The 18,049-nt window shown below is 30.1% G+C and overlaps 1 protein-coding gene across 3 annotated transcripts in view; it reads right to left on the bottom strand.

Annotated features, from left to right (window-relative positions):
- Nucleotides 1-621: 621 nt before the first annotated feature.
- LOC132756174 (titin homolog) overlaps nt 622-18,049 on the bottom strand; it is a 40,805-nt gene continuing 23,377 nt past the window's right edge. For all 3 annotated transcript variants that reach the window (XM_060747172.1, XM_060747170.1, XM_060747171.1), the window contains 11 exons: nt 13,585-13,727; nt 10,822-10,995; nt 9,337-9,525; nt 8,166-8,342; nt 7,424-7,528; nt 6,220-6,477; nt 5,314-5,442; nt 4,735-4,819; nt 3,893-4,051; nt 3,413-3,481; nt 622-2,857 (listed from right to left, as the gene is read on the bottom strand). In XM_060747172.1, coding sequence (XP_060603155.1) covers nt 2,697-2,857; nt 3,413-3,481; nt 3,893-4,051; nt 4,735-4,819; nt 5,314-5,442; nt 6,220-6,477; nt 7,424-7,528; nt 8,166-8,342; nt 9,337-9,525; nt 10,822-10,995; nt 13,585-13,727 — 1,649 coding nt within the window. In that variant the 3' untranslated portion in view covers nt 622-2,696. The remainder of the gene's footprint in view (nt 2,858-3,412; nt 3,482-3,892; nt 4,052-4,734; nt 4,820-5,313; nt 5,443-6,219; nt 6,478-7,423; nt 7,529-8,165; nt 8,343-9,336; nt 9,526-10,821; nt 10,996-13,584; nt 13,728-18,049) is intronic.

The raw sequence follows: 18,049 nt of genomic DNA, 5'->3' as shown, positions 1-18,049 counted from the left end.
TACCGAATATGAAGAAAATAAAAGTTTTAGATGCGTTAACTTATCGGTCGCCATGATGACTTCTATTTCAAATGAAGTCCAGTTGGTTGAAGATTGGATATTTAAATGGTTTGTTTAAACTTATTTTATTGCCTCAATTACTTGTAAAATCACATACAAATGTTAAGAATATAGCAAAAGCAAACGCTTTTACCTACTAGCAATAGCTGCTGAATTTAAAAATATTAATACGTGTGTTAAATGAGAGAAGCATTTTTGCTAAAACCCACACAAGATATTAAGTTTTCACGTAACATGCATTACCTCCCTTGTGAGTCAATCATCTATGAATAAGTCGATAAAAAAGTTTGATTCTGGTGCTTTACCTCGTATTCACAAATATGAAAGAATTCGACAATTAACTTAAATGATCATTTTATGTATTTATTCATTTATAGATAACTAATTGAAGTATCTTGCAATAATGGACCGACAATGGCTGCCCATTGTTTCAAGGGAGCTAAATAATGTAAATTCAGTAACTATCTATTTACAGTTTTTTGTGGTTCTACACAATATTTCCTATTAATAACAACACATCCATTTCAAAGGTTAGACATTAAAATAACAACAAAACACAGATGACTTGTATATATTTTTTTCGTTTATTTTTTTTGAGTTTGGATTTGACTTTTTATAGCATCTTCTCTTATAACAGAATAAAGAATAAGTTACAGATATTACTCAATCATTACATAAAGAAAAAAAACAACAAATAAAAAAACATCAGCATGTTCCAGTCACAGATTGAGAAGTAATTCCATGGCATATACAAACAAGTTACACATTTCAAAATTTAAAGAAATAATAAATAAGCATTCACATAAAAACTAACTATATATATATATACATGTATATATTATAATGTTACATTATATATATATATATATCATAATACGACATAAAAAAGTCAGGAATTTACCATGACAAAAAAAATAATTAAGCACCTTATATGCTTTGCATAATGACTGCAGCTTACTCACTGCGTTAGAAACATGTTTCTCAATGGATATACAGTAAAACTTGCATTGAAAGGCCACCTTTAATCAGAGACCTTTTATAGACCATATTTTGTTTTTTTCCATTATGATTTTATCAATATCAGCAATGTATTAAACCTGTGTTTAGAAGTCACCTGTCACCAAAGATAGTCCAATAAATGGTCTTTGAAGACAGGTCTTAATGTATTATGAAATAAACCTAAGTCAATAACTAAGTTATCACACTTTAAGATCTATATATCATCATAAGCAGTTGTACAGCAGTTTATTCTATATCTAAATACAAAACAAAAATATATATTTATGCTGATAGTGATTATAAAATAGCAAATATCATGAATTGTGGAACAGGTTTGGCAGTGTATATAAGTATTGACCTGTATATGTTTACCAGTTTACCTATCTATATTAAACATTGATTTATCATTTTAGGCCATTCTATCTATATGTAAAAATTTTATGAAATATAAAAATGTCAGAAAAAAACAAAAACAAAAATTTAAAAAAATGCAAAACCCGTCATATTCAGTTAAGGCATTTTAAACAAATTTTGAATTATGTATTCAATACATAAGCAAAAGAATAGTTCAAGCCATTGACATTTATGATATTGATTAAAAATAAACAATTGTTTGGTCAAATTTAAATATAATGATGGTGATAATTATCATAGTTCATAATTCTGAATCTACTAATATTAGGCCATTAATTGTTGAACCATTTAAATGACATCACAATTAATTGATGTCACTTTTGAATAACATAGAAATCATGTCTGAAAGAAAAGATAAGAACTAGAATCCAATTAAATTTAGTACATCATTTCACTTCAATACACATTTTACATGTACATGTACATTACACATGTACATTATAATAAAAAAGATTCATTTTTCTATGAATAATAAAAGCAATACAAATATTTTTAAAAAAAAACTGTCAAATTATAACATGAATTATATCATAAAATACTGTCAATGTTATTTTATTATCAATTATGCAGTTATCATATTTAAAACACAAGCACGTATTTTTCATGTTACACATGTAAAAACCATGCAGGGTACATCTTATTGCACAAATCCAATAAATGTCTTTTAAGACAAAATTATTCTATTCCATAGAAGTGTTTGTAGAGCAAAGTAAGTTCATTAAATTTAACACATTATTTTCTGTCCAGGTAATATCAAGTAACATTACACTCAGTTTTCAACTATATTTCATCATTCCGTGATAGTTTTCCCTTATTAAAACGGTTAAACCATAGATGTAGCTTTACATATAAAACCCGTCCTCACCAGTGATAATGGTAGTTTTAATCACAAAAGATCTTTCCGAAGACATGAAACAAATAGAACACTTTCTGGTGCCTATAGCTGGTGCACAAATTTCTGCCTTACAGCTGGTGCACAAATTTCTGTCTTACAGTTGGTGCACAAATTTCTGTCCTACAGCTGGTGCACAAATTCCTGTCTTACAGTTGGTGCTCAAATTTCTGTCCTACAGCTGGTGCACAAATTCCTGTCTTACTGATGGTGTTCAAATTTCTGTCACAAAATTTCTTTCCTCCTTTAGTAGGCAAAATACTTATTGCCTCATTTTTAACCGTATGCAATATTTTGAGAAGAGTATTAGTATCTAGGAGAATTAAATATTTCATCTTTTAGATTTTTTCCCTCCTCCAAATTTAAACCATCCTTTCTTTTTATCATGTTTTTGTGAGGTTCTATGACGTGGTAGAGTAGAATACGTAAAGTCTTTCAAATCTTTTTGCATCAATAACTGTCCATGTGACATACGGCCCCCTGATTGTTTATCTGTAAAACAAGTAGTTCATATTTAATAAACAAAGTAGTTCATATTAACATAACAAAGTAGTTCATATTAACATCACAAAGTAGTTCATATTAACTAAACATAGTAGTTCATATTTACATAACAAAGTAGTTCATATTTACTTAACATAGTACATGTAGTTCATATTTACATAACAAAGTAGTTCATATTAACTTAATATAGTAGTTCATATTAACAAAACAAAGTAGTTCATATTAACTAAAAATAGTAGTTCATATTCACATAACAAAGTAGTTCATATTAACTAAACATAGTAGTTCATATTTACATAACAAAGTAGTTCATATTTACATAACAAAGTTGTTCATATTTACTAAACAAAGTAGTTCATATTTACTAAACAATCTAATATCTGTGTTTCTTTGGAAATTATTTGTAGAAAACTAAAATTCTTACGGGTTTTTAAATTACAGGAAAAACTATCAAAGTCCTTCAACTTAGATTATATATATATTAGGACATGACACAAAAATTCAGAAAAAAGCTGAACAAGTAATCAAACTGTTAAAACAAACCTTTCAAATGTGACTGAGAGCGAACTTTGTTTAATACAGTCTGTTTCCAATGGTCTGGTACACAAAAATCTGTAATGTAAGATAAAAAACATGTACTTTACTGTTTAATCAAAATATAATGTTTTGTTATCACTTCATAAAAACATATTGCTAGACAAATCTGTCTGTAAAACTCAAGCACATGTACTTAAATTCATTAATAATTAAATGTGGTATTTTATCATGTTATAGAAATTCTTTTATAATGATTGGAATGTGTTACAAAATTCACACTAGCTGCTCACATATTTTATCTCTTTACCTGCTGACCTTATGTAAATAAGTTATCCGGGTTATCCGGGTTTGAAATTTGAATTTGAAACTGTGAATAGTTCCTCTATATGTATATCATTATAATTGTTTGGCAGGTTTTTCTAAAATCATAGAAATAAAATCAGGACAAAAGTAAGTAAGAAAAATTAAAGTAACTAAAAACTGTACCATTTTCTTGGTCCTGGAGCACCCTTTGTCTCTCGTCTCTGATTGCCTTCAGCCACGACTGTTTTACCGCCTCGGATTTTGCGTAAATGAGGTACCATTTATCTTTTAGAGTCTCGTGAAACTTCCATGCATGTTTCACCGTCACGTTATATTGACTATCTGTAAGCAAATGTTTACAAGAAATAAACATAAAGCTATCCAGTTAGTAGTGAAAATGTAACAAAAAAACAACATCTACCTTATCACAATCAAAATGCCCCCACTCACTGCAATAAATGTTGTAGAATTTGAGCCCAGGCTTTCTAGGGGCAAATTTGAAGGATGTTATGAGTTTGTTTTTTTTTTCATACAGGAATTGTAAATTCATAAAAATGTCTCCCATCTATTCATAAATGGCTGTAGTTAAAAATACTTATGTTTGCAAAACAAAATTATAAAGGACTAAAAGGGATAAGTTTTACTGTGAGATATAACCTTCAAGAGTATAAAGCTATAACTTAGTTATTTTTATATACTTTATCATCAGTAAAATTATATTGGTTCCATAATCTTATTGTTGATTGGAAAGAATTGTAACATTGAATGTCTCTGTTATTTCATACACATGAATATTGAAAGTAAATTTAATAAAAAGTTCCGGAACAAAATATTATTCTGCTATTGTATGAAGGGTTTAATCTGTTTAGCAATGGTTTCATGTATGCATGATTTGTTTTTTATGGCAATTTAGATCAATCTCATACAAGCATTTTGAAAGTTGTATTTTTGAAAGTTTAAACAACAATTTTTTCAGCAAATATATAGCTTTATACACATTAAGATAAAATTATAAAAGTACATACCTTTCCCATCTGGTATATCTATAATATCACAGTGATCTAGATCTATTCTTCCTTTATAACTAAATACATGACGCTTGAGCAATTCCTGAAAAATTCATAACATGAAAATTTAAATCCATGTAACCAAAAACAAAAAGTTCTGAAATAATTTTTAAAGGTCAGTTTTGGACATGTTTATGGTACCATCATCATATTCTCAAGTATCTGTACAGAATATCTGCGGTAAAAAGAGATCAGAATTCAAATCAAGAATCAGCTTAAAACTTTCTTAAAACAGTATCGAAATTAATTTTTGAGTTGTTTCCCTTCAATTAAATACATTGAAACTTATCAATTCTTCATTTCTCAGTGCTTCTCAAAGGAAAACAAGATTTTTTCTCTCAATACTGCATAAATATAAATATGTCAATATAGTCAAAGCCAAAGTACGTATTTAAGATTAAATTTAAAGGACAATTCCAAGGTAAAGATAAGCAATTTGTTGATGAAGACAGTAAATTTTTTTTTAATGTTTTGTATAAAACCTGTAAAGTTAATCATTTGTCAAGAAGCATGCAGTTTTAATTGCATTTAACTTACCTTTTTACAGTAGACAACTTGATGGTCAAATAGGAAGAAAAATCGTTCTTGTGACCAGCCTGCAGTGTTGATCTTATTAAGTTCTCCGGAAAATATCAACTCAGAACTACCCTCTAACAAGTCTGGTCCCTACAATTTACAAAAAAAATATATAAATATTTACCTATGTGATTTTTAAAATGCAGCAAAGAATTGTTCATCACTATAGAAAAGAATTTCATAACCATTTAACAAAAGTTTATGTCTATTATTGGCATTTCGATACCTTTTATCACTCTAAAAATAATAGAATTTGAATTTAATATGCATTGGATCTAGCATAATTTGCCAAATCATATGCATGTAGAATTTTAACATAGAGCCTGAAAACACAGATAATACTGCAAGTTTGTAACATCACTTTTCATTGGATAATCGTGAAGTTTATATAATCTGTTTATATCGCTGCTGTCAATTTATGAAGGAATTTCATTTTTTCTCAAATAAAGGAAGTTTGCCAGCGGTTCAGGTTATATATGCAATCAACTGTTTATATTGGCCCATATAACCTGTCAAATATTTTTATAACTAATAATATAACTGTCTCACAACATGGCATTTTATATATTACATATTTAACATAAAGATATAGATAATGGTTAAATTTCAATGAAAATGAAACATGATTTGCAGCCCTTCATTAATGATATAATTCGAAATTTTCCTCTCTAAAAATATCATTGACAACGTAACAAATCAATATCACATGATCAACAAGAAAGAGCAAAGTTTGTGGAGTACAGACACCTGTAACATCAGTCAGTCAGGAAACAAAATAAGAACTGCCAATTTACGGTGTTTACCATTTAGTTGCCAACAAATGTAAGAGTTATCTCCCTTTGAAAATGATTTTAAAAGGACAGTTACCTCCCAGTCGACCACCGAATGCTGCCAGACTGCAATTTTCTCTATACTCTCCATTTTTCTCTTTCGTTCATTGATTAACGTGGCAATCTTTCTCATGGCCGCCAGGGCATCTTTAACCATCTGATAATCGGCGTGATCTGGTGGAGTGTACTTAAGAAGTTCGGCTAGTTGTAATGGGTATTTACAAATCTTCTGTACTGGAGTAAGTAGGAAACCTTCTAGTGGAATCTCTACGAGCTCTTGTAACAGTCGACAAGCCTAGAATAAAACGTACATGTATATACAGAATTTTAAAATTGTGAAATATTTCATACTACAAGTCTAAGATATATTTGAATGAGGCCAGTACATGGTAATGATGTTTGTGTAGTATGGTTTCTTTTGGTAGCATATTAGCTTATCAACAAGTTATAATGTAGTTGTTTGAATCTACATATTGACTCGAGGATTTAAATTGTTAGTCTGAAAGCAAAAAATGTTTCTATTTTTGCGATCCAATCATTTTCTGTACTGATTATACTTAGATGAAAATTTCCCTAAGAATGATGAATGGTTTTGTCCACATTAAAAGATGGACAAGTCCATACAAGATATTCAGTATGTTAAGGGTTAAATATCAATCAAATATTTTTTTGCAATATTGTTTCACAAGAGTCAATTATTTCAAAATCATACTCTTGACTTAAACAGCCAATAGATACAGTTACAGATTACTTTCTTGCGATTCTGACGCGCAGACATGTCTATGTCCCTGCAATGTGTTTGACATTAACGGGAGATAAATAGTTGACTTAAAAACAGATCAAATATATTGAAACTTCATTGGATTATATCTCATATATTACAGCTTTAAATAAGGATTCAGTCAGCATCCACTTGAACAAAGATAACTTCTCAAAGACCATGTTTTTGAAATTCCTTCAATAACCGACTTTTAGTTTGTCATTCTCTTAGATAAGTTTATCTATATATATGCATTCTTCACCATCTAAATATCTAAGTTCTTCAAACAGTTCAAGAATTTTCATAGGAAAATACACTAAAAAACACAGCAAAGAAAGAGAAAATACCACAAAGATAAACAAAATACTGCACTCAGGTTGATCTTGATTTACAAACTAATCAATCACAGTCTTGTTTTTCTTCACTGGCATGCAGAAGCTTGTCAGACAAGTGCAGGACGTGAAATTTTCAGAAAACTTACCTCGAAAAAATGTTTATATTTGGAATCTTTACAGAGTTCGTCAAGTTCTTCACAAGCGGACGGATGATTGTTGCAGTAATCAGAGTAGATCTCAAACCCTCGTTCCTGAAATATCACGTAAATACCATCGTGTAAAACATTTGTCAAGTCACGTATAACACTCTTACATTAAATCTACTTCTTTAATCTGTTATTCTCACAAACTTCTAATCATTTCAATCAATGGCACATTTATCCAACAGTTCACTTCAACTAAAGAAGGCACTATCAATATTTAAAAGATTATTTATAATAATATGGCCTTCATTCTTAATTGCTGAACTTCAAATCACAACAACACTGCAAAGGGTATATGCTGAATTTTCCCAGCTTTGCTGAAGGAGGTGAATACCTCAGTGCCCTTACTTACAACATTTCAGACATGAGTCGGAATACTAGTTACGGTAAGTTGTAGCCTTCACAAAATGTAAGAATGGAAAGACTGCCATCTATGGTAGGTTTCAAACACACAGCAGTGATAGGTAAGAAATTCAAATCAGCAATTTTAACAATTTGGCAGTGTGATCCCTTGCCCATAATCTTAGTTGGTAAACGCTTTCATTTAAATATTTGTTCACTGACTTTCCACCAAAATCTCAGTCTTCCAGGGTGTTGTTGTACAGATGTCATACTGTATTACATGTCCGTATGTTAAAAGTTTAACAATTTAAAAAAAGGTTTTATAATAACTAAACTGACTTACATTATCTAGAAAGCATTGACCTATCTCACTTAAATGTGGACAAACATCTATGCACATCTCTAACTGGGAGACAAACTTCTGAGCAAAACTGTATATCTTTTCTAAGTTGCCAAAAATCAGTGCAATTCTTTCCTCCGGGAACATTTCTGTTCTCTTTCTGGCATGTTGAATATAACCCTGTAGTTAAACAACAAAATACGCTCAGTCGTAGTCATAAAGTTAATTTGCAAAATTCATGGCACCTAGATATCAAAGCCGCAAACAAGTGTTTTAGATACACATTATTTCATATAAATAAATATGTGCTACATTTTGGCAAGCATACAAGAAAATTAAATGTTATTTACCATTTGATAAGATGAATTAACTAAAAAAAAAAAACATTCGGTATTAATAAGAATCTTTTAAGAGGTCTTTATTTTTATACCCCAAGCATTGAATACAGAATATGTTGTGAATTTATTGCTTCATAATAAGTGGGTGTAAATATTCCACTTTTAGAATGGTGCCAAGTTATAAAATCTAAATATCTCATGTCTTTGTTTTCTTTGGAAGATATTTGAATTTCTCTAAAAAAAATTCTCTTGGTAAAAGACAAAGAACTCTGTTAACAAGAATGGAACATATTGATCTTCGTTTCTCTTTTTTTGTTGTTGTCTTATTTCTAGAAAAAATGAATAAGATTCAAGATTTTATGAGCAACACTATGCATAACAAAGTTATTTTAGTAAGGTGCACTTTGAATTTTTTTTTCTTGAATGAAACGCCTATTTCTAGAAAAAAAGAATCTTATTCTTTTTCTTAGCAACACTATGCATTAAATTTTACTTGTGACGGAAGATTTCCCTTCATGCATCAGTCAAGACACTAGCGGAGCAACTGCGTAAATCCATTGACCTTCAGTAATTTAGCTGAGCATGCTCCCATAAATGAAAAATATGAAAAGTCTCTGGCCGGATTTGAACCTTTAGTGGGGTGGAGCATGTGATACAACACCAACAATCATGATAAATTTGGCCATAGTGGCCTCTCAATATTGTAATAACTGTCCCCTTTGTGCTGTAACAAGTTAATTCCTCAGTTAATTCAATAGGAGTTACCCCATTACTGCAGTAATGTGACAGATTAAAGATCCTAAAGAGATATGCTTATTATTTTGCTAATTATTTACCTCAACGACATCTTTCAGGTGTTTAACATATTCTTTTTCTGCATTTATAATCTCATTGACGACGTTACTTCTGGCCTGGTTCTTGTTGAACATACTGATACGTCGTAACTTCGGACTGGTCGTCAAGTTATCTTGTATGGTTGTATCGAGGTCAAGGTCATCGTCTAGTTCGTCCTGATTTACCCTAATCTGAAATACATAAATTTGTGCTTGTCATAAACTTGAATCATAACCTAGGCTGGTTCTCTATATTTTATTAAAAATAAATAAGACTGCTTATCACTTTTTTAGTTTTCTATATATATTTCTATACACATTTTGTATTTCATTTGCAATTTGAGTCACATCTTAGTTTATAGGTTTGTTTTTTTTTGCTTTTTTTTTTCTGATGGAATCTGACCCCAATAGTTACTTAATGATTTTTAGGAAACCATGCTAGAAGTCACATTATTTAATGCCCTAGCAGGGTTTGAACCCACAACAATTACTGTAAGGTTCAAAAGGCATAAAGTAAGAGTAAAGAAACAAACAGCGAAGCCACAATATAATGAATAAATACAAATGAATAAATACAAAAGATCTAAAATAATGATCACTTATTTTGTTAAGTCATCTTAATTATATAACACTAACTCTTTATAGGTGTATCATAAATAATCATTTACATAGTGAAAATTTCATCTAACAATAGAGAATAAGACATAAAATTTTAATTTAAACTTCAACAAATCAATTAATTTTTTTAATGCTCTATCATTAAATTTCAGACAATTTACATAAATCTCCACATCACATGATATTAGATGGCAGCAGCATGTCTTAATTGATAAAATAAATCTGTCTGTATTCTATAAATAGAAATTTAGCAGACGGACACCATTATTCCAAATGCTGCATCCAAAATAAATTTTATCATTACCAAGTAATTTCAGTGAGCGCATAAAGACAAATCTTCAATTATCTTTGAATTATAGCTTCCACAAAGGCAATAAATTACAGTTGTAATCAAATGCAGGAGGAAATATTTTCTGAGAAAAAAAAAATAATCTTAAATACTGCGTCTGCACAATTTCTAAGTAATGGGGTTGTCTCCCTTTCATCATGCTTTTTCAAGATATGGAATAGACATTTATTTTTCTTTGCTTGAGAGCTGTTTACTGTAATGCTGGAAAAGTTAATTCAAATTCCGTTACATCAGACATCAGAAATAATACATATGTATTTGAGATGTCTAAATACCTATCTCAGATTATTGACGTTGTGCAGATTTTCAATTTAAGACAGTTTCATAATGAAATCTCATCATTAAATTTTTTTTTAAATAATTCTAATAGAAAAGTGAGGGATAATGAATTTTTTATTAGACATCTTTACAATTGAAAAAAAAGGTGAAGTCTATGAAAATTGGTATTTTAAAGTAACATAAAAACTTCAATGCCCAACCTAGGAATTGAACCCACAAGAGTTGTACTGAACTTTACTCACCCTGACAAAGGTTGCAGGGAACCAACCCTCTCTGTCATCTATGACACCAAACCACCAGTCTTTGTCTGCCATGTCGAGAACTTCTATTACGTCTTGCGCCCGGAAGCCCAGCTCCTCGGGGTCCATCGTAATATGATCCCATAATGCCTCAGCATACGTCAAGTTATCCTCGTCCTGGAATACACAAATATAATTGTTACTAGGTAAAAATGCACATTTTTCCATTCAACACGAACAATTTATCTGTTAAAAACTTTACAAAAAACATCCTAAAAAACCCAACCCTTTGCAATTCAACAAAATTTTACCATTTTAAATTTTCATTTCCTCTAATATCTACCATACATGTGCATACTTGAAAGTACACAAATACTGAAATCTACAAACCCTTACTGTACTGAACTTCAATTTGCATACAATTCCAATTTGCTTTAACTGATTGAACTTTTTCATGTCTTATCACATATATTTTTACTCTGTAAATCAATACCAGATATTTTGTCATCCATAACAATGACTTAATAATCCCCTACCAAAATCAAATGAAGCCTTCTAGTGATGCGCATAGTGTTAAATTATATTATAGACTAAAGTGGGACTTCCTTTATATATATTTATAATATTCCAACCCCAAACCACAGAAAAAGGGACTACTTTCTACTTTGAATCACATCTGGATTGCACCTTTATAAGACAAACCACTGACTTAAGGAGAAGCACCGTCAGTGAATATTTCTACCTTCAACAAAGAAGAGCAAATTGAGGTTTCGATACAATTGTGTTGTAACCCAGCGTTTGTAAGATAAATAGTTACAACATATCTGCCATAAACTTTTTATACAATGTTCTTTTAATAGCTAAAACATAACCATTTTTGTCTTGTTTAAAGTACACCACTCGAACACATTTTCTAATTTCTAAACATTAAAAGAATAACTTTGACAAGTACACGCTACCGCAATAAGAAACCTCGAGTTTATATAACGTAAAACAAAGAAATATTGTTTTGAAAATCAGTTATGCTATTTCCTGCGTTACAATTTCGGCGACTCAAGTGGTCTTGTCATTAGTATGTTAACAGGGCAGCGGGTCAGGAAATATTTCAATCATTCTACTATATAACTCTTTACATGCATGCCAAGTTCATAGTAAGTAAAATATAGTAATCTATAAACAGAACACTTGATAAATTTGCGTCAATGTTTTGCTTGGCGATTAACAAAAGCTGATAATGCATCTTTCAGACCAGCATACTTGTATCTTACGCTATGTAATCATAGAGTTAAAGCGGTATTGTCTCAACTCTCATAAAGTGTTAAAAAGCTGTATTTGTGATATTTAATCATGATAACAATAGTATCTTTCCATATAAGGAAATTAGGCAATACAGGTTACAATATGATGATGAAACTTTTCCCAATTACATTTTGTATATTACACCTCACCATCCTATATTTGTATAATGGACTAGTCCCGCTTTGAATTTAGAACTGTTCAATATTGATGGGAGGGAAATTTGATATCAAAATGGTAAAATAGTGCAGCCTTCGGTATACAGCCTGGTGAGACAACACAGATATGCCGGCCGAACTGGCCCCCTCCCATTTTCCCTTCTTCTGGTCCAATTTAATTCCCGTAATTGGCGCCGTTGTATTATCATTAGACTCGTTTCATTCATACCTCCTTTACGTCCTTTTTTGTCCTTGTCCCCAAAAGTTTTATTTCACTCGGTGCCCACGGGTGAATTAGGCTTGGGGGCTCACGTCAGTGAATCATTTGTTTAGAAATAAACTTCTCTTTTCTACATGGTTCCCATTACACTATAGTAATACTGCCAAATAACCATCACTATATAAACCAAATTAATCCCCCTCCAACCCACTCTATACTGCATTTCTGTACCCTAAGTATATACTATTACTACTTTCATGAAATAATTCAATTATTAATCAGGCTGCATTGAGAACAGACAAATAATGATAAAATATTTCAAAGAAAATTTTGCCTTGAACTAAATATCCCTGCCATACCAGATAATTGAAACTGGCAATCACTATGCAGTAATTAGTGCCATTCAAACTGCTTACATTAATTGATTTGCCCTAAAACTTCATACTGTGAAGATTCTTACAGACAATATAGTATCTAGCTTTCATCAAAAAACTGTTCAAACTTGTTCCTAAACATCATGTCAGAATATGCAGTTTATTTAGTTCAGTGCATATGTTGTTTTTTGTTTTCTTGGGTTAAATGCTTATGCTGTTTGTTTTCTTGGGTTTAGTGCTTATGCTGTTTGTTTTCTTGGGTTTAGTGCTTATGTTGCCTGGTTTTTTGTTGTCTTGGGTTTAGTGCTTCTGCTGTTTGTTTTTTTTGTTTGTTTTCTTCGGTTAAATGTTGTTTTGTTTTCTTGAGTTTAGTGCTTATGTTGTTTTGTTTTCTTGAGTTTAGTGCTTATGTTGTTTGTTTTCTTAGTTTCTAATGTTGTTTTGTTTTCTTGAGTTTAGTGCTTATGTTGTTTTGTTTTCTTGAGTTTAGTGCTCATGTTGTTTGTTTTCTTAGATTTAATGCTAATGTTTTGTTTTCTTAGGTTTAGTGCTTGTTTTTTTCCTTGTCTTTATTGATTATTTTGTTTGTTTTCTTGGAATAAATGCTAATGTTGCTTTGTTTTCTTGAGTTTAGTTCTTTATGTTGTTTTTTTAAGTAAAATAAAGTAATCACTGATTGGTCAAACAAAAATTGGTCAATTATAACAGAACTGTGTACCTCATCCATGGCAGTAAGTTGACTACTAGATGACTGGACACTGATACTTCTCTCCTGTAAGCTAGCCTGGTCAAACGAGAGGTCAGACTCGTCTGAGAGGGTGTCAATGTCTATGTGGCGAGATAGGGTGTCTAAATGGAAATCTGAAAATAAAAGAAAAAGTTACCAGTAATGCTACTGTTAAACAACAATTTATTACATTTTCAAACATAGCTTGATGGTAGAAATCTATGTACTTGTTCTTTTAAACAGAATTATTTCAAAGACCAATTGTTCAGCAAGTTTGTATGCTTACTGCAATAACAAAGAGTTACCTAATTTCTCTGGAACATGATTTTTGTATGTCTTTGGTAAGATTTTACTGGCACTTATGTCTATAAAACCCAATACTCTATCGTAAATATACCCTACAGTTTCCCATATGACATCTTGATACATTTATTTTAGTCCTATATTGTGTAATGTAAAATTCTATATAATATAAATTACATACTCCAATCAGTGAGATATAGTCTATATCAAACACTGTATATGAAATATCTTCATTTTGGTTGCGATTTTCAGCTTATCTTACTTTAAACATTAAACTGAATGTCGGAATTACAAAAATATTTTTATAAAAAGAAATTTCATAAGAAAATTCAAAACAATTTTTTGAAATACGGAAAAACTAAAAATTTATAAACACAAATTTTTAAAAAACATGGAGAATTGAAAACTTTATCTTAATCGTTTTTCAGCAAATCAGCAGAGAAAAACAAACATAGTGTTTATCATTTCTAAAACTTGATTATTTCTGCTATAACTGGCATCTGATGCAAAAAAAACTGGGTACAAATTTAATCAAGGATTGAGTGCAAGATAACAGTGAAATTGAATCGATTCCCAGGATGATATAAAGCAACTATCTTCATTTCAGTTAGATTATCATCACTTGATGGATGAAACGCAGGTCATGTTTCCCATACTGTGAAAAATGAAGTTCTGTATGAACTCAGATCACATAATTAATGTTGTTTTTTTAACACCTTAGTACCAATTGCTATATCACCATAATGGACTTGCCCTGTTTATAAAATTGGGACAGCCCATTTTCAATTGTAGGTGTTTTAATATAAGACCAAATATTCGGGCCATAACAAACAAATGTTTGTTTATCTTCATATATACGAAACATAACATTCTGGTCAATTTTTATGCGATATATCAAACACAATGGTTTGGGTTACAGGGCATTTTCACCCAATCACCAGGAACTGATATATGCCAATGCCCAATTTGTAATAGCCTCTTTTTATAATTTAAAAACAAATACTAGTAAGCCAAAACAAAATCAAAAGGTTTAAGGTTAAGACTTGTATGTACTATGAAGCATACCTTAATTTGCTAAAGTATACCTTTTATCAGCTTGAACTTTATTGTTTTCTGTAGGGATATATTTATATAGTTTTATACATCAATATGTTTAGATAAGTAGTTAAAAACTGTTGATAACAATGTTTATATTAGTGACATGAAGTTGAAATTTGCACTGATTAGATAATATCATAAAAACTGTAATAGTTTGGTATACCTTCAAATCTTTTTTTAAAATGTTATGACATGAATATTAAACTTAAATTTGGTATGTCTATAATACATGTATTAACAGGGTCTTTTTCAGCTATTTTGGGAAAAGGTCCCCAGCATGACTTGGGAAAAACATTTGATATTTCGGGAAATAGTCAGTTTAAGTCTGTTCACAAGAGATAATGTATAAGGGCAATGTCCCTCACACCCCCCTAGCACCAGCGCTCCCTTAAGCACCAGTGTAACCAGTATCCATTTCTCGATACATTGAAGGTGTACATAAACTCTGACTGTATTGTATTTATACCCTTCTAATTTTGTTGATTTAAACACGCAGACATCATAATGGTCCTTCATTCAAATTAAAAATGGTCCTTTGTTCAAAATTAAAAATAAGTACAAATTCATTTACTTAATAACCACTTAAAAGTTCTAAAATATCTGTAAAATATTCCTTCAATGCACTAACAAATTCGCTTCCACTTAACAAGAAAAAATCTCAATTCAAATTTATCAACAAGATCATATAGTATTTTCATATCTTGGAAATTTCATGTCACATTTCATATTCCAGTCAATATATCACTTACCACTTATTAATTATTCTATTCCAAAATTCAACATAATATTCCGACAAAAATTTGATATAGGGGAAAAATATTCTTAGATAACCAATGCCATTTTATACACAACTAATTTCACTTTTATTCTCTAACACCCAAAATAAAAAAACTGTTTTCCATCAGAATAAATTAATAAATTCCTACAAAATTAAAAAATTCCTACAAAAAAGTAAAATTTACGACCATTTAAACATCAACACTGTTTACTAAATCCTTTCACAGATCCACATTAAATACACAGTTGTCAAAACATTAATTCACTTTTATTATCAAAAAATATTCAAACTTAATTTGTGCAGATCTTGAAATCTGAGGACCTGCCAGAATAAAAACAAGCACTTATATCTTACATTTTGAAATGTAATTTGTAATTTTATACACAAATCATATTATATCACCACACAATTATAATGAAAATCTCATTTTATCTATCTGTTGATAATGTTTTCTTAAAACTAAGGCCGAAGAAACTTTTCTAGTGTTTTTCAGGTCCCACCTTACAACTGATCTATAATAATTTATAACATTAATTAAATAATAAGTGACCTTAGTGCAATAACGGGCTATTTTGTAATTTTGATTAAAGCATTTAATGTAACTAAGGCACTGATTTTTCTTTATTAGTGCCCGTCTACACCTATCCAAGTCTTGAATGCAAGTATCATATTCTCTTGAATTGGATAGTGTAGACACCCTACTTGAATGGTTTTTAACGAGAAATTATGTGACATCCATGAAGATAATTTCTTGCAAGAAAGTTAGAACACGTTCTATTTTTCTACAAGTTTTTGGCTGTCAAGACACTGATAACACCGGTTTGACACAAAACATGTGCCCGAAGGTTTGATAGTGCTGTTATTTTTATTATTTTCTGACTTTTTGTTGTTGATTCAGTGTACATGTCCTTTGAATTTCAGTAAATGATTACAATGTCTTGGTCAAAGGAACAAATCAATACGCTGATACACAGAAGAGCAAAAAAAATAAAATAAATAAAAATAAATACATCGTAAAAAAATGAAAAAGAGCTCTTTTTTAAGTAGAGTCAAAATGGATTTAAAATGATCGTTCATTTAGTGAATAACTTTCATCGAATAAAGAATTTGCATCAAAATAAATTTTTGTCACAGTTTTTCAATTTTACTCCATTCTGTTTTAGCTAATTGCATCATTTTCCCGCTTTTTTCACATATTTTACAGAAACATGATAGTCTTGCAAAGACAAAGGTATAAATCCTGGGCTATCTTAATGAGACATTTCAGTAAAAATTGTGCCTGAAAAAATGTTGAAAGGGCCATTTATTTAGCTTATCTAAATGTGACATGTAAGAAACTTGAATAGGTGTAGACACCGCCTTATAATTTGTTAAGATGCCTTTTAAAGGGCTATGTTAAGGCTACTATGATATAAAGCATGGGCCTTGTTTTTAAATAATAAGAGAAATATTCTTTATAGCTAAAGCCCACAAATATATTTCAAAAACCTATCAAAACATATGAAAGTTTATGTTCTATTCCTAGAGTAGAACATGTATTTAGTCTATCAAAAAAGCATGTTATAATTCTCTAAATGGCTGTTTTGTGTTTGTGTTAAAGTATAATTAATACACTAATTATTCAACTACACTATATTTATTCATATGAATCATAAAAAATTCTTTCAACAATAGGACAGTGAAGATAAAAAAATACTTTTTTTATTTTGGCCTAATTTAATTTTCCTAATCTATTTAACACTGGCTACCTTATTCCTTTAACCAAGAGTGTGATACAAAAATATTTGCATAATCCACTAAAGTGGATAACAATGGCAATAATCCTAATCCGACCCTTGTTAAGGATTATCCACTTGACAAAGGTATGAGAAATCTCGGAGGAGGCATTATAGTAGAAATAATAGGATTATGTATGACTTGTTTATTTGCTAATTGTACAAAATAGCTGACTATTATTACAGTAATAGATTGATGTCCTTTAAACCAGACAGGTCACCCTGCATTCTTCTTTAATTGATATTAGCCCGGGATATTTATGTTCATAATGAAAGAAGCCAGATATTTTTAGCTTTTGGTTATTTTAGGCTGTCAGTGACATTTATCCTTTTTTTTTTCAGTGATATTTTGCTGTCTAATATATTTATCTCTTAACCAGTTTTCATCAACATTCAGGTTATAAAATTACTTATTTTATTGAAGTATAATTTTGTTATACCTAAAACAATAATGAAATCAAAATATAATATTTAATTAAAATGTTCTGATTTTTTTTTACCT

The sequence above is a fragment of the Ruditapes philippinarum genome, unplaced genomic scaffold, assembly GCF_026571515.1.
Source record: "Ruditapes philippinarum isolate M1 unplaced genomic scaffold, ASM2657151v2 ctg2162_1_1_1_1, whole genome shotgun sequence".
In the NCBI taxonomy this organism is placed as follows: domain Eukaryota; kingdom Metazoa; phylum Mollusca; class Bivalvia; order Venerida; family Veneridae; genus Ruditapes; species Ruditapes philippinarum.
The sequence above is the reverse complement of the archived record's forward strand: the minus strand, read 5'-3'. Positions and strand labels throughout refer to the sequence as shown.